Source organism: Pristis pectinata, chromosome 21 (genome assembly GCF_009764475.1).
Source record: "Pristis pectinata isolate sPriPec2 chromosome 21, sPriPec2.1.pri, whole genome shotgun sequence".
Taxonomy (NCBI): domain Eukaryota; kingdom Metazoa; phylum Chordata; class Chondrichthyes; order Rhinopristiformes; family Pristidae; genus Pristis; species Pristis pectinata.
Window position 1 is genome coordinate 3,627,187 of NC_067425.1, and position 27,737 is coordinate 3,654,923.

Genomic DNA, 27,737 nt, shown 5'->3' on the forward strand with positions numbered 1-27,737 from the left:
TTCATAAACCTCCACAAGATCACCCCTCAGTCTCCTACATTCCAGTGAGAATAAACCCAGCCTATCTAATCTCTGCTAATAGCTGCAGTCTTCTTTTCCAGGTAACAACTTGATGTATCTCTTCTGCATTGTTTCTAATGCTTCCACTTCCTTCCTGTAGTGTGGTGACTAGAACTGTACACAATATGCTAAATGCAGTTTTAGCAATGTTGTGTACAGCTGCAACATGACATCCTAACTCTTATACTCAATGCCCCAGTCTACGAACGCAAGCATACCAAATGCTTTCTTCACTAGTGCATTACCTCACACTCATCTGGATTTAATTCATTTCCCATCTGTATCCGTAAACAACCTTCTTTGCTATCGACAACTCCACAAATTTTTGTGTTGCCTGCAGACGTACTAGTCAGATCACCTACGTTCTTATCCAAATCCTATATTGCAAACAACAGAGGTTCCATCATCAATCCTGTGGTATGCTACTTGTTATAGACTTCCAGTCAGAAAAACACCCATCCACAACTACCTTCTTGCCCATCTATCTTTGCTGAATGGTGGTTTGAGTTTTCAAAGGAAGAGTTTCAAATGAGATCACTCCTCTGTGGATTGAGCTGGAAACCAAAGCCAGTCTTTTTTTTAATCTATAAATATTCTTTATTCATAATATATACTGTAAATAAAATTGGGACATGTCTTTCTCTCTGTTCATTGTTCTATCAATTCACTTTATTCTCTTACAATACATCAATGCTGCTATCCATAAAACATTGGAGAGGCTGCTACACAGGGCCCAGCCCCTCAGTGTCCAGTGGCAGCAAGACCCTAGACTGTGGTACTTTCCCACAAAGCCTGTTCAGTGGCTGCATTGAGCTTCAGTGGCTGCATTGAGCTTCAGTGCCTCCTTCAGCCCAAGCAGCTGAACCTTGGACTGTGCCAGTCTGGCAGCAGTTGCTTGCAGAGATCTCCGTACAGTGGAAGACCAACAAGTTTTGGGCAGGTCAAAATGTACCTTTCACTGAGTTGATAATCCTCCACCTGCAGTTGATGTTTTTCACGATATCCTTCCCTGAGTAGCCTGTTTAGCAGAGTCCTGTGTTACACAGCTGTTGGGGATGAACCTTGATAAGGACCCCCTTTTTCCAGACCTTCTTGACAAACTCAGAGGCCACAAGAAAGTGGATGATTGCAACCTTGGGGCAGCGTCTGGTGGAATAGAGGCCCTGAATGTGCATGAAGGAATTAATAAGGAGGGCCCTTCTCACAGCCAGTGTTCTTGGTGCCCGTTTGTGAGTTCAGGCGATGAGGCATTCTGCCAAATGATTTTAGTAATGTGCTAGAGAACCATTCCACAGAATCCACCATCTACTTTTCCAGCTGGGTATTCTGCTCTCAAAGTCATTCACTGTGTCAGATTGGTAACTGAGTTTTTCAGAAATGTGATTTGGTTGCCCCTCTGTTTTATACATAGGAAATCACAATCACCATTTTGTTCTTATGATTTAAACTGAACACAGTTTCAAGAGGTCTGATTGGATTTACAGACATTACAGGGACTTACACTTACAGGCATTCAAATGGAATTAATGTAGAATTCCTGTTTATTCAGCAGGATGAGGAAAAGTATGTCATTGCTGGAACTTAAACTGAGAAATTGTTGCTGTTTTTGAAAATACTGTGATGTCTAGCAGTGTAAAGAGGTTCTTCATACACATATTTTCACATGGAATGAATTTCTCTGTGGAGGATAGTTTCAGAATTCCAGAAATAATCTAGGAAGCACCTAGATGTTGTAGTAGGCAGAGATTCCATAGGATCTGCGCAGATAGATGTGCTTTGGAGAATCTCTTGACTTATTGATATTTAATGAGATTTTTTAAAAATCTTCAGTCCAAGAAAGTTTACAGATGTACAAAGATTTCAGACAGGAAAAGACGAGCTGCTCCATCTAGCCTGCCCAGTGAAGTTGTGATACCCAATGGAACATGGTAGCAGAAATTCTTTGTCTACCCAGAACCATGAAATGTCCTAGGAGGGCTGAAAAGGCATAAAAACCCATGCTTTAAGGGGAAAAGGGTGGATGATTCCTGATGGGGTAGAGAAATTCTTCTGGGATCAACAGTATGATGTGCCTTATAAGTCCATTGCAGTCAATTGCATTAAGTGTTGTGTATTGGATAAAACAAGCAGCTGATATAATTCGGTTCCAGATGAAATTCATAATGTTTAAATCTTTAATTAAAGTGACTAATTTTTAAAACTGAAATAAGCATTGACACCATTGCACAGTTGAAGTGCACATACAGTAGGGGTAATTTTCCAGCAAAACATCAGAGTTGATTTAAACAGTGTCGTTACATTGCAGCAAACAATGTATTTACTCAGAAAACAGTGTATTTAAACAGTGGTATTTTGGCCAAAGGGTGAAAACAGGCCGAAATGAGAACTCTGCTAATGAGACATGCCTGCCTGGAAGTGTAGATTCAGCATGTAATTTTTGTTGTAATTGCTGATCGTCATAATTATAATTTTCCAGGCAGCACTGAAGAAGGGATCTGCAGCTTCAGCAGTCAAGTGCTGACAGGGCACAATTGTCATTGAACTGATGCAGCTTGCAGCTCTTTCTATTGAAGATCTGGAGCATGCATTGATGGTTCAGAGGCTGAGTGAGAAAGTGCACATGTTCTCAGACATGGCAGTAGAGGTCGTGGTGGAAGAGGTCCAGAGGAAGAAGAAATATGTCATGTGCTTGCCTTGGGAGAGGATGCCTCATCATTCTTCTGGCTCTGCTGTTCCCCTTGCTCCATATGGTGCTACTGTACCTGGGTTTATTTGCTCCTCCCATTTACCCTCCTGATCAAGAGACCAAGAAAGGTGCCCACGACCAAGCATTTCCTTTCTCCTGGTGTCCAGTAAGATAGAGTAACTCCACCTTTCCTCCTTTTAGATGAAACCATGGGAGAATTTGTTGAGTAAATGGCCTAAAAGTTGCTCCATACCTTTTTCTTCATGTTAAAACAGCATTCCAAGTGAACCCAATGCTGTTTGTAGAAGCTGCATAAAGAGAACTTGATTTGCTAACTTCTGTTGAAGAATTGCAAGTCCATGTTGATGTCAGCAGGTGTGATCTTTGCAGCTAGCTCCTAAAGGGATGTACCAAGATACAAAGTACAAGTAATACTCTTCTAGCTACAGGGGATCATAGCTACTGAATGAACCAATGCCTCAAAGATGGGAACAAGTGGGAGAGTGTTCCCAAGAGGTTACAGGGACCTGGATAGCCTGTTAAAGAACAGTGCCCTCAGGAGATATTGTTCTTTGCGCAAGGGGTTGTGAGGGAAGAGCATGAGTGCAGTCTCTAAATGCCTGTGCCTGGAGTATGGAATTTGGGGGACTTCCATGATTGAGTGATGAATAACAAACTATGAAATGTAGTAGAGATCATCAGCTGAGCAGCTGGGAGTGATTCTGAGGAGCCTCCTAAGATACGATTTCTTTATTAGTCTCATGTACATCGAAACACACAGTGAAATGCATCTTTTGCATGGAGTGTTCTGGGGGTAGCCTGCAAGTGTCGCCACACTTCCGGCACCAACATAGCATGCCCACAACTTCCTAACCTGTACGCCTTTGGAATGTGGGAGGAAACCAAAACACCCGGAGGAAACCCACGCAGACACGGGGAGAACGTACAAACTCCTTACAGACAGCGGTGGGAATTGAACCCAGGTCGCTGGCGCTGTAATAGCGTTACACTAATCGCTACACTACCGTGCCTTCTGAATTAAGTCCAGCAGGAACATCAAGTGACAGCCCATGACTTGATTCCAGTGTACTCCACATTCACATCCACATTCTATCCTTCTTTAAATTTTGCTACCCATATCCTAACTTCCATCAAGTCTTTTTCAACTCTTCACCCTATGCTTGCTGGCTTCTGGTTAAGAAACACCACGGTTTAAAAATTCTCATTCATGTTTCCAAATCTCACTCCCACTCTCCCATCTCTGTGATCTGCAGCTCCACATAGCCACCAAGTATGTGCTCTTCCAAGTCTGACTTGTTGTGAATAATCAATTTAAATGTTTCCAACAGTACCAGTCATGCTCCAGAATCACTTCTCTAAACTTATCTGCTCCTCCTTTTACTAAGTTAAATCCACCGTAAACTGCAAGTTGTGGTGAGTGAGCCAAGATGGCTACACCTAGTGCACACTTCAACTCCTTTATCAAGATAGTGTCTTGCATTTGATGTGGACTAAAGTGGCCTTTCACTTCAAAACCCCAACTCAGAGCATATGACTGGGCTGCAGAAAATCACTGAGCAAACTTTGATAAAACTAAAGCAGTCTTCAGTGAACGCACGATTATTTCTCCACTAGAACGCAGTGACTGGAGGATGGTTAAATAATACCAAGGATGTACTTATAATGAACCTCATAGAGTTACAAAAGAGGGGTCCTAGGTGTGGTTGACGGGGTGTTACCAGGCAGGAAGAGTGCTGTCACAGTGCACAACCTTAATTTAACAGTCAAATCTTTACTTCACTGGTTTATAGGACCATTTTGTTACCTTTAACTTAGCAATATAAAACTTTAGTTAAAAATGCATGTATACTTTTAATGTAATCCCTTGTTAACAAATTATAATGTTAATTTCAGGAATGTTGCTGGTCACCACTGACACACAAGGTCATGACTTTCATGTATTTCGGATCCTGACGCATCCATGTTCATCCTCTCAGAGTGCGGTTCATCATTTGTATACCTTACATCGTGGAGAGACAGAGGCTAAGGTACAGTATGAGCTTAGATGTTGATACTACTCACTGGATAGGCTGAAAAAAATTTGTTTGACAGAGTGACTTGTATCTGATTTCATACAGAACAATGGTTTTACATTAGGAGTTGAAATCTCATGCAAATATTTACATGTGCTTGTGGCCAAATAGAGAAATAGATACAGAATATAGAATTCTTGAGCTTCTGCTTGGGAGTATGGGGTCATTCCTTGATGGACAGAAATTCAATTCCCTCTTGGAAGGCACGGATCTCCTTGCAACCTTCAGTCTGAGAATCTGTGATATAGAGTGACGGTTGGTAAGGGATGATTACATATCAGGTGTTGCAGAGGCTGGAGTGTGTTACAAATACTGAGAAGTTGAGCTGACATTAGAAGCCACAAAGCTGAAGTCTGAGCAGCTTATCAATGACTTCTAAACAGCCCCTGGTGCACTGTTCAGCTTTTGGTTTTCTGTATAATACATGTGGATTTAATTTGCTTGGGCTGCTCTATCCCATTTTCACCCATGAGCTCCTTTTCATCCCAAGAAATCCAAAAAGACCTAAAATTTTGGAATACAGTTTGTGTAAAATCTACATTAACAATTCGTACATACAATACAGGTACAGTTGTTTATATGTTGTTCCAATGCTATGGAGATTATTCACAATGAGCAAGGACAGATTCCACAGCAGTAGCAGCCTCAGGGTATTAGAGGGCACAAGTAGTCCATTTTATCAGTGACTGGCATCCAGGTTTGTGTTCTGAAACCATTTTCATTTTGATCATCTTGTGCAAACATTAAAAGGCCTGAAACCTATGTTTATCTCTGCACTGAACAAATAACTTGAATGATAAAACTGGCCTGCTGACGGCAGGGACGTGGCTTTATCTATGTGGCTGCCTGACTCTGCTTGTTCTAACTCACAAACTGTTGTTATAAATTGACCTTTGTCTCTGAATGAATGTGGTGATTAAGAAAAAATGTACTGACAGCTCAGCCAGCCAAGGGTTTGTTTGGAACTTCAAAATTGTCTGTCGTCTATATAAAGAAAGACACCCTTATATTTATTTGGTGGATTTCACAACTTCAGAACATAACAGAATATTTCATGGCCAATTGATGTGTTGCATTGTAGGAACCTAGAAACTTTGAAGAAATCTCTGAAGCCTTATCTTCACTTGGAAAGCAGAGAGTCAGGAGGAAGAAGAGAATTTCTTTTATTCAGTGATTTTTCACTCTGTGATCTTACTGAAACATGTAAGACCCTGAGGAGACATGACAGATGAGAAGGCGAGATGTTTCCACAAGTGGCAGAATCGAAAAACGAGGAGACATAGTTACAAGATTAAGGGACTGTCATTTAACTGAGGTGTGTAGGAACTTCTCACAGAGGGTAGTGAATCTCTTGAATTCGCTACCCCGGAAGGTTGTGAAGGCTGGTTTATTGGGGGTATCTAAAGAGGAAAGAGATAACTTATTGAAAAGTCAGCGAATTGAGGGCTTAGGGGAACTGGCACAGAAGAGGAGATGAGGCCTGGGGCAGATCAGCCATGATCATATTCAATGGCGGGGCAGGTTTGAGGGCCTGAGTGGCTTCCTCCTGTTCCTATTTTCGTACCTTCTTACACTGTGATCTGAAATGTGTTGGTTCAAATGGTGGTGGAAGCAAATTCAATGATAATGAAATTGAGTACTAAAATGGAATTAAATCTCTACTTCAGGAAAAAAATAGACAGTTGCTAGAAAAGAGAAGGGAGCAAGGGGACAAATTGGGTAGTTTTTTTCTGAGAGCTGACATGTCAATGGGCCGAATGGTTCCTTTCTGTCCTTTGTGATTCTGTGATCCAAATGTAATCGGTAATTTTTTTATTACTGTCACATGTACCGAGATACAGAGAAAAACTTTGTTTTGCATGCCATCCATACAGATCATTTCACAATGTTAGTACACTGAGGTAGTACAAGGGAAAAGCAATAACAGAATGCAGAATATAATGTTATGGTTTCAGTTACAGTGAATGCAGTGCAGGTAAACAATAAGGTGCAAGACTCATGATGAGGTAGATTGTGAGGTTGAGTTCATCTTTATTGTACAAGAACATCTTTATCCCCCCCTTGTACTGGGGTCCTAACTGGCCAAGCCTGAGACCTCAGGGTCCAGCACTTGGACCATCTACAGGTAGATCTCCCTTTAAGCTAAGTACTTACTTCATGTTGCACGTTCCTTTCAGGCTTCCCACCACCATATCCTGGCAAGATCATATTTCTGATCCCCACACTTCTTCGCCCTATCTTGATCCATTCCCAGCAACCAGGTACTGCCCTACCTTTCTTCCAGTGCTTCAATCTGATTATCAAGGTCCTGATTTCCAAACTTCTTTGGCAGCTGATGGCTCTTGTACAACTCCTCCCTCATCCGACTCCCCCTTTCCAAAATCTCAGGCCTCTCTCCAACAGCACCCATCCCAGCACCTCTACATGATCTGCAGTTCAGGACCTATCAAACTTCCTCCACTAGAGCAAGTCTTTTAGATATATTGAACATGTGAGGCCTGTTCTTTTGCACAATTAAAATTTAAGGATCCTTTCCCAGCATGGAAGAATTTCTGGCCTGGGGTGTTGTTGGACAGAAGTTTGTATGAGTCAGTGAGCACAGCTAATTTCAGAGGTATTTTGTGCAGTTTAATCTGGTCATAGTGAGGCCTATTACTCTTCTTTCCCACATACAATAGCCTAGTGGTTTTGCTGTCTGTTCCGTTCAAATATAAATAAACTCCAATAACCTGCTCCTCGCTTGTTCAGACATTCCAATGGCTCGGCCCTGTACAATTGTATGAAATCTGAGATTGGTGACGGTGCTGTTATCATGCAAGAAATCATTTGGTTTAGGCAGGTTCATCATTTTTTATGTGAAATAAGGGGAGAAAACTGATTGAGAGTGATTCAAAGGTTCAGTAAAACATTAGTGAGGACTGATAGTGAAATCAAATTGGGGTGTGATGGGTATCTGAGAACTACTATGACTAATTAGATTCCAGAACAAGCCATTTACAGTTCAGATTTCTAAATTTCAGCTCTTCAGCCACGATAGATACTTACTCCTTCAGCCAGTTATGTGCCAGAGACAGATGTTATTCAACTCATAGATCCACCTCTCTGTAGTTCAATTGTCTAGAAAATTCAGAGAGAGAGAGAGAGAGAGAGAGAGAAACAGAGAGAGGGAGAGAGAAAATATTTAAGAGGAGAAAAAAGGGAAGAACAGGAGAAGAATAAAGGATAATAGATAAAAATATAGAGAAAATGAAGGAACGTTGCAGATATGGGAAAGGAGTAGCCGAGTGATGCAAACGGTCACAATAGTTCCTGGGTGTTCAACACAGGATAAATATAACCTCATTGTTGGCAGGTCTCCTTGGAGAACAGCAGTTGGTACTCCGTAGTTGGCCTCAGTACTACTGGTGGGTGAGGGAAAATGGATGGTGATCTCTGGTGGAAAGGGATTTATGTGACAAATTGCCTGATATCATGATACAGTTTATGAAACGCAATTACTTTGTTGTTTTATTAAATGTTCAGTAAATGTCAATTACAGATGAAATTTGACATTGAAAGGATGAATTTTGATGAGTTTTAAAGAAAACTCTCCTTTAAGGTCATTAAAGAAAGCTCCAATATATATATTTAAATTTTATTCCTCAAAAAAGCATAATAATGAGTGTTTCGTTATCCAATGGGAATAAAGCTCCATGCCCCCAGAACACAGACCTAATTATGAAATGATTTAAAACAGGAAAAATAATAGGAGATTTTATCATTAGCTTCTGTTATGATGCAAAAATGCAAGTTTCCTTCTGTCATTGTTGCTTCTGTTAAAAGGGATAAAGGAAGATGTTTCCATCTTATCTCCAAATACTCTTATGTTTGTACCTGCAACATTGAATAGATCTAATCTTTGAATGTTTAATGTCTAGTAATTCTTCTTTACAAGTGAGTTTAACCTTTGACTTCCTCATTCCCTTTAAAGGTTGGAAAGCAATCACCCATCAACTGGTTGCTCAATTCTTATTTACCTTCAGCAGCCTAGCATTCCCTTCAGTGTCACATGATCAGCTCGGAGATTTCTGCCAATGTGGCTATTGAACCAGCTACTGGGAGGTTGCACAAGAGCAACCCTGGGTGTCTCATCCTTAGTTTACTTTTAAAAACTGTCCCTCTGATTAATACTGTAAATATAACACATTCCAATCAGACCTGATTGCACCTCTTCACTATGTTGCAACCTCAAATTCTGGTTACACCCCTAGCCCTTTGTCTTAGAAGATAAACTCTGCTTTTCTAACTCTAGTCTGCTTTTTCTTTTGTTTAAATCACTCTGTGGTCTTGCTCCTCTCTATCTCTGTAACCCTCTCCACCCCTACAACCTTGTGAGAACTCTGTTCCACCAGTTCTTGCTTCATGCATTCCCTAGGTTTTAATCACCAATAGCAACCATGCCTTCAGCTACAAGGCCTGAAAGTTTGGAATTCTCACTCTAAACCCCTGTCTCCTTCTTTAAGACAAAGTTTAGAACTTAAATAAATCATGTTAAATTTGCTTGATTGTCACTCCTGTGAAGTGCCTTGGGATGTTTTGCTATGTTAAAAATTCTATGTATTCATAAGGTGTTATCATCTTCTACTGCTCCCCCCTCATAATCATCACCACCCCTTTCAGTGGCAGTTCCTTCAGCCATCTCTGGAACCTGTCCCCAAGATCTCTTCTCGCTATCTCTCTTTCAGGAAATCTTCTGAATATTATCTCTCAAATTTTGTACCAATTCTTCTGTGAAGCACCTTTTTGATGTTTTAACACAAATGATGCTGATTAAATGGAAGTCATTTATTGTTATTGTATGACAGAGTTTATGCAATTTTCTGCTTCCTGATGAACTATTGAATGTACTTAGGACAGTACAGAGTTTGGCCTGCGATATGAGGCAATAGGCTGGAATAGGTTGAGGTTGTTAAAGTATATTAGAGGGGTCATATCTAAAAGAGGCCTTTGATCTAATACGAGCACAGCATGAAAAATACTGATGGTCATCGTGTACAAACCTCAAGTTTTCTTGTTATTATATTTTCAATAAAGCTGAGAGTTTTTATTGATTCAAACAGTGAACTTCCACATGGAAAGAATAAGAAACATTTGCCTAGAAATTCATTGCATTTAGTGTTGATACTTGGAGATAAATTTTTGGGAGGCGATTGTTCTGCAAGAAGAACAGACAAAACTTTTCAACTTATATCCCTATAGAATAATTCAATAAGCAGTGGTATAATTTATGCCTCTCCAATTCTCTGCATCCATGAGGATGTATTCACTTGCTCAATTTCTGATGAGAGGAAAAACTAATTTCTATGAATTCCAGTGGCAGTTTGTGACCTTTATAAAAAGAAAGCTTGCATTTCTCTAGCATCATTCACAACTTCTGTACATCCTAAAGTGTTTTACAACCAATGAAGTACTAAAGTGTAACTAAAAATTTAAAGAGGACCTGAGGGGCAAGTTTTTCACGCAGAGGGTGGTGGGTATGTGGAATGAGCTGCCAGAGGAAGTGGTAGGGGCAAATACAATTACAACATTTAAAAGATGTTTAGACAGGTACATGGATAGGAAAGATTTAGAGGGAGATGGGACTAGCTCAGGTATGCAACTTGGTCAGCATGGATGAGCTAGGCCAAAGGGCCTATTTCTGTGCTGTATTACACTATGACTCTAAAAAAGTGCAGGTGTTCGAAATCTAAAATAAAGCACAAAATGCTGGGATACTCAGCAGGTCAGGCAGCATCTGTGGAGAGATTACCACAGTTAACGTTTCAGGTTGATGATCCTTTCCCAGAACTGAAGTAAAGTCACTGTTGCCATATGAGGAATTTGACAGCAAATTTGCAATAGCAAGCTGCCACAAACAGCAAAGTGAAAGTGATTAGTTGCCATATTTTAGAAATTTTGATTGAGGGGTAAATATTGGTCAGAGTACAGGGGAGAACTTCACAGGAAAAGAAAGTTTGCATGAGAGAGTAAGCTGGCACTCAGTTCATGCAAAAGTAGAACCTCTAACCTGGCAACTGCACTGCAACATCAGTCTAGAACTTTGAGCATTACTTATTGGAATGGGATTTAAATCCAGAATCTTCTGACTCAGAGGCAAGAGCGTTACTGGGCCAAAGCTGATACTATTATAATGGAATCCTTTTTATACCCGGATATCACAGCTCGAGCATCACAGAAGGATTTTTCTCTCTCTTTGATTACCTCATTTGGTATATATTTAATTGAATTATGCTTTATCTACTTAAATATCACAGTTTGTGTATGAAGATCACTGTATATTGGTATTGGTATTGGTTTATTATTGTCACTTGTACTGAGGTACAGTGAAAAACTTGTCTTACAAACTGATCTTACAGGTCAATTCATTACACAGTGCAGTTACAGTGGGTTAGTACAGAGTGCATTGATGTAGTACAGGTAAAAAAATAACAGTAGAGAGTAAAGTGTCACAGCTACAGAGAAAGTGCAGTGCAATAAGGTGCAAGGTTACAACAAGGTAGATCGTGAGGTCAGAGTCCATCTCATTGTATAAGGGAACTGTTCAATAGTCTTATCACAGTGGGGTAGAAGCTGTCCTTAAGTCTGGTGGTACGTGCCCTCAGGCACCTGTATCTTCTACCCGATGGAATAGTAGAGAAAAGAGAATGTCCCGGGTGCGGTCTTTGATTATGCTGGCTGCTTCACCAAGACAATGAGAGGTAAAGACAAGAGTCAAAGGAGGGGAGACTGGTGTCTGTGATGCGCTGGGCTGTGTCCACAACTCTCTGCAGCTTCTTGCGGTCTTGGGCAGAGCAGTTGCCATACCAAGCCGTGATACATCCTGATAGGATGCTTTCTATGGTGCATCGGTAAAAGTTGGTGAGAGTCAAAGGGGACAAACCAAATTTCTTTAGCCTCCTGAGGAAGTAGAGGCGCTGGTGAGCTTTCTTGGCCATGGCATCCATGTGGTTTGTCCAGGACAGGTTGTTGGTGATGTTCACTCAGGAACTTGAAGCTCAAGTACCACAGTTTGTGTATATTATATTGGGACTCTTCCATTATATACTTAAGGAACAAATATTTAACCTTGTTTGCAATTTATTTTTGCGCCATTGAGTCTAAATAAGATGTCATGTTCAGGTGAATGAGTAAATGAAGTGTCTGAATTTTGTTTGTTCTTTTGTTCAGAGATGTGAGGATGTTCTGATAAGATGGAAACAAAAATTCACCTCATCTTTTATCAAGACCAGGCACAGAAATAACTCCCACCATATCATCCTTTTCCCCTTTAATAGAACTGAGGTTCTATTAAAGTGTGGAAGTATAGGACTAATAACTGGATACTGATGAGAAAACTGTGAACCTTGTCAGTTAGTGTGGAGCTGGTTAGAACTTGTCACTGTGACTCAAAGAGTGTAGGTACGGGTTTTACTCTGACCTGTCTTCTGATTTGCTGAATATGGCATTCATTTGTAATGTGTCAATCACACAGCCAAGTATCTGTCGAAGGTAACTGATTAAAACTTCTTTTTTTTTGCAAAGCTTGCGGGCACAGATTTAAATGCACATGACAGTGAATACAGATTTTTTTTGTTCACTGTGCATGACTGGAATTTTTGTTAAGATTTTTATCACGGCTGTCTGTTAGTTAAGTAGGGAGTGTATTGAAACTGAGACTGAAGTGAGTGCTTGGCTGTGGCTCATAGCTGAGTGACTGACTCTTTGATCAAGTCATTCAGTGCAGCGACATGTCACTGTTAATCTGATCCCTGTCTGTCTCACTCTCTGCATTTGAAGACTCTGTTTACACTGAGCTTTTCAATCCCCTCTACTCCACACCTCCTCCCCCTCCTCCTTCTCCTCTACCCCCAACCCCATATAGCAGGAAATTTAATTCCAGATTGATTATAGACTCGTGGCTGATCTGAATTAAAGGCAATTCCTGTGCTAGTTTAGCCAAGTAATCTGAAAGGTCTTCTGTAGATAGTAGGCTGTAACTGATACTAGGCTAATTTACCTCTGTTGTATCTGATATTCAGTGCAGTAATCAGACTGCTGCAATGCCAAATGCGGTAAAAAAAATTGTAAACTGGAACAGTCCAAATAAAGCATCTCGACCTGAAACGTCGACTGTCCATTTCCCTCCACAGAAGCTGCCCAACCTGCTGAGTTCCTCCAGCAGTTTGTTTTTTGCTTCAGATTCCAGCATCTGCAGTCTCTTGTGTCCCCAAACTGGAACTTCTCATGTGCTTGTGTGTTTAAAGCCCAAGGCCCAACGATGTTCCCTTATAGCTGAGATTGGAAGAAATGGCAAAGCCTCCTTTCAAATTGAACCTACAGTGCAAGGATCTATAACAAGTTCCTTGACTACCTGAGAGTGAGATATATTAGTAATGGGGAGAAAACTGGCATGCCCCAAATTGAGGACACCATATAATCCGCATTAGCAAGAGTGAGGCCCCATTGTATTAGTACACCATCAGAAGAGATCTCTTCCCTTTAGTGTGGCAGTCTGTAGGTAATGGAGGACAAACATTAGACTATTTACCAATGAAAGGATCTTTATCTGAGAAGCACCGAACTGACAGGTTGGGTTTTCCAAATATGCTGGAGTTAGATGCATCCTGATTGGCTCACTACCTGTTTGACAAGGCTGATGTGGAGAAATTGGGTTAGCCTACAACTAGACAACATAAATATAAAATAACAGTAAATAGAGCAAATAAAGAATTTAGGAGGAGCGGAAAATGGTAAGAATGTGGAGACTGTCACCACTTAAAGTTCGAAGCAGATAGCATTGACACATTTGAGGACAGACTTTCAAGAGGGAGAAGGAAATAAAGGGCTTAGGGAGTATGTTGCATAAAGGACCAACTGAAATGAATCATAGACAATCCTGAACCTTATCCCAAGGTACTTTTGTTCTAAACTTGACTGAAGCTGTATCCCTGTTAAAATTACATCAGACTGAAACCTAACAAATTCACTTTCTTTAAGGAATACTTAAGATACTTCTGTGCTTGGACAAGTTTAAGATATATTCACAGCATCTGACTGACAGGTTGAATTTAGTTTTATAGGAAATTAGCACAGGTCAAAATTTAGATGCCAAAATCTCATAATCTAAAGGGGATGGCAAGATAAGTATATTTTTATGGGTTTGCATTAAGTAAGAATTCTTGTGATATCAGATGTAACATTTATAATGAATAGGATTTTGATATCATGACCCTCAGTGACACAACCCTATTCTTCATAAGACCTCTAGAACCATTTAGCAGAAACTGTGGGATGAGGGAACATGGTCAGGCATTGCCAATGCCTGATGACTGACTTCTACACAGTTGACAGTATGATGAAATGTAAATGCACATCAGATCAGCTGTAGTTGAAGTCCAGTATTTACAGAGTTTCCAGTCTTCTTCTAGCACTCGGTGATCTTTAGCAAATGAGATGAGACAGTTAAGGTCATCAGTATGCTCACATCAAGACGCAGGCATGCCAATGACGTTTCAGCATCAAATGGCTCTAAGTTCTTTGACACAAAACCTTTACCATTTAATCTGCCACCCATGATGTTAGTTCTTCTGGAGTCTGTCATTTCAACACATTTTACTTCTTTATTTATCATTGCGCTTTCTGAGAGGAGACATTGACCATTTGTACATGCACAGTGCACAAAAGCTCAGTGTATGCAGGAGATAACTGTGTACATATAGAAGATTTTGGAGACAGTTATGAGCGCCCTTACTATCTCTTGATAACTGCTCTTGATGGGTGTCTGCATCAGAAATAAGTATTCGGAAAGGTATACCCTTCTTCCTAACGTTTGGATTATGTAAACAATTCTCTCTTATTACTTGCATTCAATATAACATGATATTACCTTGTGTGACACTGAAGTTCACAGTATGCAGTAACTGTTATTAAGTACAAAAACTGATTCATTCACTTTGAATTATGTAACACAGCTATTCGGCCCATTGTGATGATGATGGATTTCTTGAAAAGTACAAAATGCATAATGCAGAAAATATAGTATCTGCTATTTCTATGTTTATATTCTAGGTGCAAGATATTTGTTTCAGCCAGGACTGCCGCTGGGTGGTAATCAGCACACTGAGGGGGACCTCACATGTATTTCCGGTAAATCCATACGGTGGGCAGCCCTCTGTGCGAACTCACATGTCTCCTCGTGTGGTGAATCGCATGAGTCGATTTCAGAAGAGTGCTGGGCTGGAAGACATTGAACAGGAACTTTCAACCAAACAAGGTGGACGTTGCAGTCCTGTGCCTGGTCTTTCAAGCAGTCCCTCTGGGTCACCACTTCACAGTGAGTAACAGTTAATATTTTCTTAAATTGAGAGTTTATATTAAAGCTGTAGTAATTCTTTTTTGACAAACAATGTCATTTCCAGGTCTTCTATTGGATTTCATTATCACATCCACAATTACCATCCACTTCCAATTGGCTCAGTGACAAATACTTCTGGGAGCATATAAAGCATTTTTGTCTTTATATTCTCTCCCATTTGTAGTTTACCAGATTCCCTCTTTTTGTATCCTGTAATTTTCCTGTGCAAAATGTCATGGAATAAATTTGAGACCAGACAAACTTGCAAGAATGCTACTTAAACATCATTTTGCATTGTGTTATTTTTGGGGCCAGAAGCAGATTTTGCAACAGGTAAGTGTAAGCTTCACTTACTCGAACATTTATTCAGATTGCAAATTCACGACTTCAGGTAAAATCCTCCTTCCACCCCACCATGGTACATGCATAGAATTTATATAATCAGGAATCCTGAGAACCTACCTAAAGGGAGACTATTTGCACAACTGATGTTCAGTAGATTCTGGTGCGTTTCATCCAAGTTTGTTTTTAACACCATTTTAATGGTTTTCTAGCCAATACTTTTGCTCATAATTCTTGGTTACTGCTACTGTTTACACTGTCTTTCATAATTTGTTTAGTATTTAAAGGGCAGAAATAGACCATTAGTCCCAATAAGTTATGTGAACCTTCTCCCACTCTTCTCCATATAACCCCAGCAATGAATCATTTACATCAGTGTTGGGCATGTAGATAGTATATGGGGGTTTCAATCACACTATAAGGTTTAGACAAAGAAGATCTTATAAGGAATCAGCAAATGGTGAAGCAGTGACACCTGGGTGATTTCTGCTGCCAGGAAAGACTTTAGGGCTTGTATTTTTAGATTCTTCCACTCAGAGATCTGTTTATACTCCTCCATCTTACAAGAGAGGCTCTCACAGAGCTGTGGCACCTGCTGCAGGGTGACCTGCAGATAACATCTTGAGTGGAGTTGACATGTCCTCTGACAGTAGGCTATCACAACATTGCTTTCATGCTACCACATTTTCTAGGAATCATCCTGCACATTGGCGCAAATCCATATGAAGCAAACACTGTGTTTGCAAGGAGCAATACCTTCACACTTTTATTTTACAAAAGGGAAATCAGATGCACAGACCTTTAACCAAATGGTAGAATATTGTACGCAACACCCATGTGAAAATCAGAGCTTCTCATATTCAACCCCATGGTTTACACATCACAGAACCTCACAAAGATATTGGAGCAAATAACCAAAGACTTAATCAACACTTTGGAAGATGTTTAGCTTTAATGTGTGCTTTGCAAATAGAGTTTGTGAGGCAGAGTGGTATAGGGAGGGAACTGTAGAAATCATATCCCAGGCAGCTAAAGGCAGGGGCATTAGTGATGGAACACTGGAAATTGGTGATGCACAAGAGATCAGAGATCATGGATGGCTGTAGGGCTGGAGTACATCAATGAGATAGAGAGGGGTGAACCAATAGGAATGTGTGGTATACAGTATTTGGATATTATAGAATCATAGATATACAGCATAGAAACAGACCATCGGCCCACCACGTCTATGCTGACTGTCATGTATATCTATATTAATCCCACTTGCCTGCATTAATTCCATATCCCTCTATGCCCTGCTCTTGCAAGTACCTGTGCAGATACCTCTTAAATGTTGTTACTGTTCCTGCCTCCACCACCTGCTCTGGCAGCTCATTCCGGATACCAACTGTGCTTTGTGTGAAAAATGTACTCTTCACGTCACTGTGTATGACCTGCCCTAGTTTAACTACCCAAGAAGTGTCACTTTGCACTTGTCCGAGTTAAATTCCAAGAACTTTCTTCACTGTCCACAATAGCACTAATTTTGGTGTTATCTGTAAACTTATTAGTTATGCCGCTTACATTTTCTGCCAAATCATTATTATATATGATAAACAACAAAGGACCCAGCATCATCCCTGTGGTACACCACTGGTCACAGGCCTCCAATCTGAAAAACAACCCTCCACTACCACCTTTTGCCTTCTACCACCAAGCCAATTTTGTATCCAGTTTGCTACTTCACCCTGGATCCCATATGTTCTAACCATATGTGACCTATTCCATTATGTATGACAAGCAGTTCAGACATCCTCTCTTAGGGTGACAAACAGTTCAGGCATCTTCTCTTAGGGCCAAGCTCACTCTTAAGACCTAATCATGACAGGTTTTGAAAGCATTTGGAGTGATGCAATGTGTGGTATACTACAATAGCCAGTGTCTTGAGTTGCCCATCATTGTAATGGACTACACTGGACAACCATTGATTATAGGCAAAAATTGGTAAAAACAATTGCAAATTAGCATTTTTGCTAGTCATGTTGATGCTCTATCCAGTTTGCTGCATAAATCATGAAATATTGGTCATGGTAGTTCGATATTCATACCGAAGTTCATAGTTGAAGATTTCCCAATAACAACCAATGAAATTGGTTGGGCAGCTTAGAAGATGCGATACGAAACCAGGTTTTCAAATGCACTTTGAAAATGACCAGCCTTGGCAAGTGCCCAACTAAAGCTTTACAGACATCCTATAATTGCAGGTTTGAATTATCAAGTGATCAAGGATTCTGAAAATGGGCATATCAAGTAGTCATTACATACATTCGCAAGAAGTGATTTGTATGAGTTACATGCCAGACACACTGAAACTGTCAATATGAAAGCCAGATCCAGCAGATCTGTTGGTGAATCTACATTATCACATATGATTGAGTTTAGTACAACATTCCTTAGAGAGGAGGGTAAAGAGGCAGCAAATGGAGTGGGGGAGGCCCAAGAGACTGCAGATGCTGGAATCTGGAGCATCAAACAATCTGCTGGAGGAACTCAGTGGGTCGAGCAGCATCTGTGGAAGGAAAGGAATTGTTGACATTTTATCGAAACAGCGATAATTGCTTACCTCCCACAGATGCTGCTCAACCCGCCGAGTTCCTCCGGCAGATTGTTTGTTGCTAATGTAGGGGGCACTGTTTAGAGGAAAAATAAAGAAATTTTGACCTTGAAAGAGTTCAAGCTATTAGGTCAGTAAGCAAATCTCAGCAATGGGACATTGATGAAGTAATCCAAATCAGCAATCTGAAGGGATACTTAGTTGTTATTGGAAAATTGCCAGAAATGTCCATTTAGATCAATTGATCGTACCTGAAGACAGTGAAGTAGTGTATAATGGTGAAACTATTCCAAACATCAATCCAGAGTCAAGTATTGTTCATGAGTCACAGAATAACAGTGGGTCAAGAGGTTGTGAGTTCTTCTGTACCAGAAACAACATCGGAGGTAAAAGTTAGGGAGGTCAAGTTAAATAGGGAAGCCAGTCAATAGACTTTACCTGTGAAAACTGTTTATAGATATTTTCTACAAAGGGAAAGCAGTGCGGTGTATTTGTATTTAGGTATGTAAATATGTTGTGTGGTCAGAGGACACGTTGATGACATTGTCTATGATGTAAGCACTACATGCAGTGAGAGTTCCTTGTTTTTGTCAGAATAAAAGAAATACCCTTATTTTAAGCTCCTGTGCTTTGAACTGATTGTAAGTGGAACTTATCAGAACTCCAGTAGTATCCAAGTTCACCTTAGGGTACAATACAGAGGGATTTGAAAATAAGGATCTAAAATTAGCCTTTGCTGGATTGCAATCCCCCCCATGTTGCTGGATCAACCCATGTGGCTACTGAGTAGAAGTTCACCACTTAGGTTATAAATCAGAATGCATTTGAATTCTTCAATTAGAATTTAGTTTGAGAATACTCTTAATGCAAGTGGTAAGTTATTATAATCCATAGTGTGCATCATTTTGTTTGATTTTGTTCCTTAAATGGATATACTGCTTAATTCCATTCTGTAAGAAAGTAGTACCTCTAGATTTTAGTTTGGCTTAATACCTTCCTCATTGGGATTTACCTTGTGATCTGTAATTCAATTACTTGTAAAAATATTCTATTCCAATCTCAGTATTTTTGTGGTCTTCAGACTTGTTTGGGACTTGGTTGTCTGTCCCTGCAATTATTCTTGTTTGTTTGATACTTTAACATCAGGTGTGACCATTTATCTTTGTGTGTAACCCCAAAGAATAGTTCTGGTAGTGGGAAAACACATCATCCAGGTTTTTTCAGTGTTACCTAATTTAAGAACTTCACTTGCTGTGTCTCAAGGCCCCTCTTGAAAAACATTTAAATTCCTGCTTGTTTGTCCCTTTTTCCTGTGCAAAACACAGTCTTGTTTAAATATCTAATGTTGAAATCTTTATCAGGGTGTGTTTCGGATCTTACAGTGGACGTTCAGTCTGGTTTTGCAGTTGTCTACTCCCCCGGCCGCGTGTGGCCCCTTATAGAAACACGAACTAAGGAAAACTCTTAATTCACAGCTGATAAGGGGATACTTCCTGCAGAGCCTAACAAGCCAACACAAACTTTGTTTGGGTTCCTTTGTATTTTATCTGTTAACACACCCCGTTGTATTTTTGTAAGTCAATAGGCGGGTGACGAAGTGCACTAATTATGATATCGGCACACAATTGCTGACCCCTGGCTTAGATCCCGCTCGCACTGTGAACACAAGCACAATACACTGAAATGGCATTTACTTCCTGTAGGGTTAGCAAATACATGCTAATGTTATCAACTGAAAATATAATTGACCTCATAGTGTCAAGTAAGGAGATGCAGTGTCTGGAATTGGCACTCACTGCTACGTGTAGACTCCTGGGATTAGATACAAAAGCTCTTGCAGATTTACAATGGAACAAAAGCAGGTGCTGGAAAAATTGCCATTGCTTGTAGCTTTGACGGGAGTTTTTTTAAGGGAGGTGCAAGGTCAGCTATTGTAATATTCAAGTTGTGCTGTACTTTTTGGTTGTGGAACTTCTGTCATGCCAGTCCAAAGAGGTCCAATCAGACTGTATGATGAGACACTTCAGTGATTGCTTTGTGTGCTTTTTCAACACTGCTAATCAGAATTTCAGATACAGGAACTGTAGCTACATTTTAGCTTTATAGTAGCACTCTTACCTCTATGCTAGAAGACTCAGAATCAAATCAAAGTCTAAGTTTTAAGGACATATTCTAAGCTGAATCAACTCTGCAGTTTTGTGTAAATGCTGTGTTGTCAGAGTTGCGGTTTTTTGTTGAGATGTTTAACTGCTTGTTCAGGTGGTCATCAGAGAACACATCGCATTATTTATGTAATCAGTATCTTAGCACCATTCAGAGATAAAGGCGAAGTACCCAATTAACTCATTATTGATTATACTTTGTGTAAAATACTTTCTGTGGCATTCAATCAAGGAAGAGATCATCATCTAAGAATCATGGAGTCATAGCCAGATACAGCACGGAAACAGGCCCTCTGACCCATGGAGACTGCACCGACCATCAAGCACACATATTTACACTAATCCTACCCTAACCCATTTTACTTTCCCTACATTTCCATCAACTCCACCCTCCTAGAACTACATACTAACTCAACTACATACTAGGACCAATATACAGTGGGCAATTAACCTACAAACCTGAATGTCTTTGGGATGTGAGATGAAACTGGAGCACCCGAGGAAACTCGTGTGGTCACAGGGAAATCGTGCAAACTCTGCACTGACAGCACGAAATGCACACTGTAGTAATATATGCATATTGAGCACTGTTTACCTGAATTTAAGCTATGACAAAAGTTTTAGGTGTTTGTTCCACTGAAAACATTGCGCCTTTCAGCCCAACTCCAATTGCATTCTCAGAGAAGGGCAAGGACTGCATTGCCTGTGATTATGGAGGTAATCATTGTAAATTGTAATGCTTCTGTCTCCTTCCAGCTTGCTAGTAGAGAGGTAAATAATATCTTTCTGTTTGCAGCATCCTAATGCGTATGGTATGTCACCAAGGGTCTCTTTGCAAATGGAGACAACTTCATCACATTCTGTCTTTCTAGAGACATGCAACTTGAGCAAGCAGGAGTGTTTGTAAGGATTGTAGTCTTTCACTTTGTCATGGCTATTTACTGCATGTTCATTATAGCATAGCAAAGTTATAAGCAAATACATTGCCATGGTCTCTCAGTATGTAAGTAGCATGTGGCCTGAGGCAGTGCATCATGAAGATCAGTGTCCAGTACCCTGGCAACAATTGCAATGTGTTTATTCTGCATTAGTCCTCAGCAACAACATGGCAAACCAAAAGATGGCGACTGGGTGACAAGGGTTATCGTAGAATCATAGAATGGTTACAGCACAGAGGGTGTCCTTTTGTCCTTTCCTATACAGGTCAGCTCTGTACAAATCTCCATTTCCACCCACCAGCACATCCTCCCTAGCTATAAAATTGTTCTCCATCATATAGTTATGCTGTTCTCTTTTGAAGGCCACCATAGAACCTGCCTCCAGCACATCTGTGGGGAGTGAATTTCAGATTCCAACCACATGCAGGGTAGAAGAAGTTTTTGCTTGTGTCACTTTTAATTCTCTCCTCTGTTATATCTGTGACTTGACCCTCCACCAAATGGAACAGTCTCCCACTATCCATTCTGACCACAGCCCTCATCATTTTACATACTTCTATGAAATCTCCCCTCAGCCTTCTCTTCTCCCTAGCCTCTCTAATCTATCCTTGTAACTGTAGCCATGCATCCCAAGAACCATTCTTGTAAAGCTTTTCTGGACCCTATCCAATGCTTGCAAAACCTTCCTATAATGTGGCAACCAGAATTAAACACAATACTCCAGCTGAGGTTGAGCCAATGTAAAATCAAGGTTCAGTATAACTTCTCTGCTTTTATACTCTGTATATCAATTGATAGAGCCCACAATTATATGTGCATTATTAACCTTTTGTGCCACTTCAATAATGTATACACATGTTCCTTAGGTCCCTCTGCTCTTGTACCCATTTCAGAACAGTATACCCTCATGGCATAGCTCATAACTTTGGCTGGGAACCCAGCAGGCACTCACCATGAACCAAATTGCCATATGAATGTAATTGAACAAACCATTATTCAACAAGTGCAGCAAGGATAAACCAGGTAATTATAGCGTAACATCAGTGGTAAGGAAATTATTGGAAACAATTTTGAATGACAGAATTAATCTATATTTGGAAAGGAAGGGAATGTGTCATCATGACTTTACTGGGGGAAGTTCTGTCTGACTAATTTTTGAAAAGGTAACAAAGTTTATTGATGAGGGCAGTGCAGTTGATTTAGTCTACAAGGACTTCACTAAGGCCTTCGGCAAGGTCCTACATTGGAGACTGATTGGAAAGGTTAGAGGCCATGGGATCTAGGGTAAATTAGTAAATTGGATGCAAAATTAACTTGGTAATAGGAGAGAGAAGGTGATGGTGCAGGGTTGATGATTGGAAGCCTGTGACCAGTGGTGCACCACCAGCCTGATGTTGGGACTCTTACTGTTTGTTACATACATTTAATAATTTGAATATGAAAGTAGGAAGTATAATTAGTGAATTTGCAGACAACATGAAGATTGGTGGAATTGTTGATAGTATGAAGGGTGGTCTTAGGGTACATGGTGAAGTGGGCTGAGAAAAGGTAGGTGGAGTTTAATCCTGATAAATGTGAAGTGGTGCATTTTGAGAGTAGTAATGAGGCCAGGACATACACCATGAATGGTTCTAGAGTATTGAAAAACAGAGAGACACCAAGTCCAAAGATCCTCAAAGGTGACAGCACAGGTAGCTAATGTGATTAAAGAGGCATATGGGATATTGGTCATCATTAGTCGGGGCATTGAATACAAGAGTGGGGCAGTTATGATCCAAATTTATAAAACATTGGTCAGACATCAGCTGGAGTACTTCATGAAGTTCTGGTCATCACACCATAGGAAGGATGTGAGTGATGGTGGTAGAGGGGGTGCAGAGGAGATTCACCAGGCTGTTGCCTGGGATGGAGCCTTTCAGTTATGATGGGAGACTGGAGAGGCTAGGTGTGTTTTCCCTGCAGCACAAGAGCTTAAGAGGGGACATGATTGAGGTACATGAAATTATGAGGGGTATAGATAGGGTAGGCTGCAGGAAACGTTTCCCTTTATCAGAGATGAATAAAACAAGAGGATGTAGATTTAGGGTAAGGGGGAAGAGATTCAGAGGGGGTACTTTCTTCACCCGGAGAGTGGCAAGTACCTGGAACACATTGCCTGAGAGACTGATGGAAGCAGTGTCACTGGTGGTATTTAAGAAGCATCTAGATGAACACTTGAGTTGCCTGGGCATAGAAGGCTATGGGCCAAGTGCTGGAAGATGGGATTAATGTGACGAACATACCATTTGCCTTCCTAACCACCTGCTGCTTATTTTCAGTGACTGGGGCACAAGATCATCCAGATCTTGTTGCACCTCCCCCTTTTCCAATCTGTTGCTAGTTGGATAATAATCTCCTTTCTTGTTTTTACCACCTAAGTGGATAATCTCATATTTATCCAAATTACACTGCATCAGCCACTCCCTCAATTTGTCCAAATCACATTGGAGCTTTTCTGCATCCTCCTCACATCTCACATTTCCAGCTTTTTCGTTGGCTGCAAACTTGGATATATTACATTTCATTTCCTCATCCAAGTCATTGATACATATTGTGAATAGCTGGTACCCTAGCACTGATCCTTGAGGACTCCACACTAGTCATTAATTGCCACTTGGAAAAAGACCTTTTTATTCCTAATCTTTGTTTCCTGTCAGCCAATCATTTTTCCATCCTTTTCAGCACCTCACTTTCAATCCCATGTGCTTTAATTTTGCATGCTAGTCTCCATTGTGAGACCTTATTGTAAGCCTTCTGCCAGTCCAAATGCACCACATTCACTGGTTCTCTCCCATTTTTGCTGCTAGTTACATCCTCAGAAAATTCCGGTAGATTTGTCAAGCACATTTTCCTTTTTATAAATCTATTTTCATCTGATCCTGTCACTGTTTTCTAAGTGCTTTGTTTTATGTCTTTTAAATTTCTTTGGCATTTTCCCCATGACCGATGTCAGGCTGACCGATATATAATTCTTTGTTTTTTCTCAAACTCTTTTGTTTTTAAATAGTGGGGTTACATTAGCTACCCTCCAATCAGTTAGAATTGTTCCAGAATCTATAGGACTTTGGAAAATGACCAGCAATGCATCTATTATTTCTCAGGCCACTTCCTTAAGTACTCTGGGATGTAGATTATCAGGCTCTGGGGATTTATCAGCCTTCAATCCGTTCAATTTCCCTCACACCATTTCCTTACTAATACTGATTTCATTTGGTTCTTCTTCTCTCTAGACCCTATGTTCCCCATCATTTCCGGGAAGTTATTTGTGTCTTCCTTTGTGAAGATAGAATGAAAATATGTATTTAATTGGTTTGTCATTTCTTTGTTCACCGTTATAAATTCTCCCTTTTCTGACTGTAAGAACCTGCACTATTTTCACTAACCCCTTTCTCTTCATACATAAATAGTAGCTTTTATAATCAGTTTTCCCCTCTAGAAACTTTCATATTTTGTTTTCCCCTTCTTAATCAATTCTCTGATGAATATTATATGTTCCCCATCTTCAAGTTTGCTGCTTTTACTGGCCATATTGTGCTTCTCTTCCTTTGATCTAATACTATCCCTAATTTTTTTGTAAACTGCAGCTGAGTATCTTCCTTGTTTTTCTCACGGCAAACCAGATTGAACCATTGATATCATTTATCTCTGTGCTCCTTAAATGCTTGACGTTGCCTATTCATTATCCATTATCAACCCTTCATAGCCAACTTGCACCTCATACCTTGAACCCAAGTTTTGGAATCAACTTTCTCACCAGGGGACCCTGCACAACATGATTGTTAATTAATTCTTTCTCATTGCAGAGTACCAATCTAGGATGGCCTGCTCTCTGTTTGGTTTCTCAATGTATTAGTCCAAAAACCCATCATGAAGACACCACAGAAATTCCTTCTCCTATTATTGCTCATTTGGTTTGCTCAATCCATGTGTAGATCAAGGTCACTCATAATTGCGATTGTACCCTTATTGAATCTGCATCTAATTTCCTATAGGGAATGAGGAGCAGTTGGTGGAGATGGAAGAATGGACCAGGGACTCGCAGAGGGTATGCTCCCTTCAGAATGCCGATAGGGAAGGGGAGCAGTAGATGTATCTAGAGTTCCATTGAAAGTGGAGGAAATTATAGAGGATGATCCACTGATTTTGGAGGCTGGTTGGGTAGAAGGTGAGGACAAAGGGAATCCTATCATTTCCTGATTGGGACAAGGGGGTGAGAGGAGACGCGTGGCAAATAGAAGAGAAATGGTTGCGAGACCTATCAAGTATGGTAGAGGGGAAGCTATGGCAAATAGAAAAGGAGAGGGTGGGAGGAGGAACTATCTTGTGTTTCTCTAATCACTGCTCTTGTCACATCCTGAGATCCACATTTATGCTGTGCATCAATATGTGCATGCTCTTGACCCATCTGCATTAGCACTGACTGCTCTATCTCAAAACTATCCTGGTCTGCAGTTCCACTTTATCCTTCGATAGAGTCCCTGTTTAAAATTTATTTTCTTCTTTCAGACATCAAAGATTTTAAACTTCTACAGCTCTTGAATTCTAATCCTCCTCCAGATACTTTCTGCAGACCCCATTGCTTGCCCCAATCCCACTCCTAGCCATATTTTCACCACACCTTCTGATCTTCGCACCTCTGATTCCAAACAGTCTTTTAGCAGAGGCTTCAGTTTCATCCCCATGTCATCACTTTAATGAATTCCGAGCCTGACAAAATGTTGAGCTTTTCTTCCATTGCTTTTTCTTCTGTGCCTATTTCTTTGGTCAGGAGTCCTCACCCCAGATTGTGGACTCTTACTCCTGTCTCCAGAATTCTTGATCCACCTGGATCTCCTCTTACAGCCTCTTACCATAGAACCATAGAACACTACAGCACAGAAAACAGGCCATTCGGCCCTTCTAGTCTGTGTCGAAATTTTATTCCGCTAGTCCCATTGACCTGCACCCAGTCCATAACCCTCCAGACCTCTTCCGTCCGTGTATCTATCCAATTTATTCTTAAAACTTGAGTGAGCCCACATTTACCACGTCAGATGGCAGCCTGTTCCACACTCCCACCACTCGCTGAGTGAAGAAGTTCCCCCTAATGTTCTCCCTAAACCTTTCCCCTTTCACCCTAAAGCCATGTCCTCTCGTACTTATCTCTCCTAATCTAGGTGGAAAGAGCCTACTCGCATTTACCTCATATTTCCCTCATAATTTTGTAAACCTCTGTCAAATCCCCCCTCATTCTTCTGTGCTCCAAGGAATAAAGTCCTAACCTGTTCAATCTTTCCCTGTAACTCAACTCCTGAAGACCCGGCAACATTCTAATAAATCTTCTCTGCACTCTTTCAATCTTACCGATATCCTTCCTATAGTTAGATGACCAGAACTGCACACAATACTCCAAATTTGGCCTCACCAATGTCTTATACAACCTCACCATAACATCCCAACTCCTATACTCAATACTTCGATTTATGAATGCCAGGATGCCAAAAGCCTTCTTTACAACCCTGTCTACCTGTGACGCCACTTTCAGGGAATTATGTATCTGAACTCCCAGATCCCTTTGTTCCTCCGCACTCCTTAGTGCCCTACCATTTACTGTGTATGTCCTACCTTGATTTGTCCTTCCAAAATGCAATACCTCACACCTACCCTCTCTAGCTCTATTCATTCCTAACTGCTGATATGACATTGACAGTCTGAATTTTTCCACTGCTGCTACTCACTCTAGTCTACCTGACTCTGAACATGTAGCGTTCTATTCATTAGGACCAACCCTGATGTCACCTATCTTGTTGTTCTGATAGCACCTTTTGTAACTTGGGACATAAAGAAGCACCACAACAAATTAAATACATATGAAACATACTTATTGTTATACTGTGGGGAACAAGGTGAAATTAGAAGTATAGTCACTGGAATAGAAGACTACTTGGTGATTTGATAAAATGTGTAATCTGGGTGGCGGATGCCAATATCCATCACTATGATTGGCTTGATAGCACCAACACTGACCAATTTGGCCACGTGCTGAAGGACATGGCTGGCAGATCAGGTTTGCAGCAGGTATTAAGGGAAACAACACGAAGGATAAACCTACTTGACCTCATTCTGATCAGTCTACCTGTGACAGGTGCAACTATCCCATAATAGCATTAGTCGAAGTGGCGACCAAACAGTCCTTGTGGATGCAAAGTACTGTCGTCACACCAAGGATGTCTTCCATTCTGTTCTGCAGGATGAGAGTCATGCTAAATGTGATACATTGAATATAGAACAATACAGCACAGTATAGGCCCTTCGGCTCACAATGTTGTGCCGACATTTTATCCTGCTCTAAGATATATCTAACCCTGCCCTCCCACATAGCCCTCCATTTTTCTATCATTCATCTGCCAATCTAAGAGTCTCTTGAATGTCCCTAATGTATCTGCCTCCACCACCTCAGCCAGCAGTGCGTT

The 27,737-nt window shown here is 40.6% G+C and overlaps 1 protein-coding gene across 3 annotated transcripts in view; it reads left to right on the plus strand.

The window, feature by feature from the left end:
* Nucleotides 1-27,737, plus strand: part of bcas3 (BCAS3 microtubule associated cell migration factor) — a 760,056-nt gene that overhangs the window by 276,233 nt on the left and 456,086 nt on the right. For all 3 annotated transcript variants that reach the window (XR_007957928.1, XM_052035317.1, XM_052035318.1), the window contains exons 14-15: nt 4,661-4,794; nt 14,926-15,190. Coding sequence is in view for 2 of the 3 variants with exons in the window: in XM_052035317.1 (XP_051891277.1) it covers nt 4,661-4,794; nt 14,926-15,190 (399 nt within the window). In the remaining variant the exon portion in view is untranslated. The remainder of the gene's footprint in view (nt 1-4,660; nt 4,795-14,925; nt 15,191-27,737) is intronic.